Source organism: Phoca vitulina, unplaced genomic scaffold, assembly GCF_004348235.1.
Source record: "Phoca vitulina isolate PV1807 unplaced genomic scaffold, GSC_HSeal_1.0 scaffold13, whole genome shotgun sequence".
NCBI lineage: Eukaryota > Metazoa > Chordata > Mammalia > Carnivora > Phocidae > Phoca > Phoca vitulina.
In genome coordinates this window covers 5448736-5449970 of record NW_022589716.1, presented here as the reverse complement: position 1 = coordinate 5449970, position 1235 = coordinate 5448736, and the positions used below count along the sequence as shown (strand labels likewise).

The 1235-nt window shown below is 70.2% G+C and overlaps 1 protein-coding gene across 1 annotated transcript in view; it reads left to right on the top strand.

The window, feature by feature from the left end:
- Positions 1–211: 211 nt before the first annotated feature.
- PRSS50 (serine protease 50) overlaps positions 212–1235 on the top strand; it is a 5458-nt gene continuing 4434 nt past the window's right edge. Inside the window, exons 1-2 of the mRNA XM_032412134.1 lie at positions 212–380; positions 523–717. Coding sequence (XP_032268025.1) covers positions 212–380; positions 523–717 — 364 coding nt within the window. The remainder of the gene's footprint in view (positions 381–522; positions 718–1235) is intronic.

The window sequence follows — 1235 nt, the reverse complement described above, 5'->3', positions numbered from 1 at the left end:
GGGCTGCGCTAGCCTGAGGGTCCCCAGGAAGTGCCTGGCCACGCGCAGTGAGCGAGACCGAGGGGCCAAGGAGGCACAGGCTTGGTGGTGCAGGCAGAAGGGAGGCCAAGTCGGTGGGGGCGCCCGTGGGCGGCCACGGGGAGCGCCACCGCGGGTGGCCACTGGGGGGCGCCCGCATTCCCCACACTGCGGACGCCGGCGCGGGCAGCCGATGGGGGGCGCCGTCGCCAGAAGAGCACCCCGGCGCCGTCGCTGCTACTCCGGAATGGAGCCCCGGTACAGGACGCCGGCCCGCAGGCAGGGCCCCCCGGGCCCCGGGGCGGCTGCCCTTCCGCTGCTGCTGCTGCTCCTGCTGCTGCTGGTGTCGCCGAGGCCCGCGGGTGAGCCCCGCCGCGCCCCCCGCCCCCATGCCCTCGCCGGGCCTCGTCTGACCCCCTCGCCGGGCCTGGTCTGACCCCCTCGCCGGGCCTCGTCTGACCCCCTCGCCGGGCCTCGTCTGACCCTCTCTGCGTCCTTCCGCAGGCTGCCTGGCGAGCCAAGCGCCAGGGACACCGTCTGCGCCTGCTTCCGTCGACCCTGGCGTGCCCTGTGCCCCCAGTGCCACCTGTCCCTCAGACGAGCCTCGCCTCCCCCGCCAGGCCCCCACGGACCCGTCGCAGCGCACGACCCTCCAGACCCAGACCGTGTCTGTTTCTAACGGCGACATCAGCTTTCTCAGTGAGTACGCCGGACTCCCTGGGGGAGGAGGGTGCGGGAGCAAGCCCTGGGGACGGAGGCGGTCGCAGGAGGAGGGGGCAGGGAGGAGTGAGAAGAGAGGTTCCTTTTACAAGGGTTTACGGAGCATCTGCTGTGGGCCAGGCCTCCCGTCCCCGTGAGGTGGGAAGGAACGAGAGTGGGACGAGCCTGCGGTGGGCTGCATGTTCCCGCCGCCCTGAACTGACCCAGGCTCCCAGCCAACGACTTAGGGGATCTGCAGCACAGCTTTCAGGGAGCCTCCCCGTGGGCGTCTCGGGGCACCCCCAGGCGACCTTCTCACCTTGAACGAAGACCTCCAGAATTATTTCTTATCCTGGAACTCAGTGCACACAACTAAGTGGCCCCCGAAAGCCTCCCACACACGACCGAGTGCGTGCAGACACCCCCTCTCCCATGTCAGGCTTGACATAGGCTGGTGCTGGCCCATGCACGCTGATCGCCCAATCCCCTACCCACCCCCTGGAAAACACGGGGGGGGG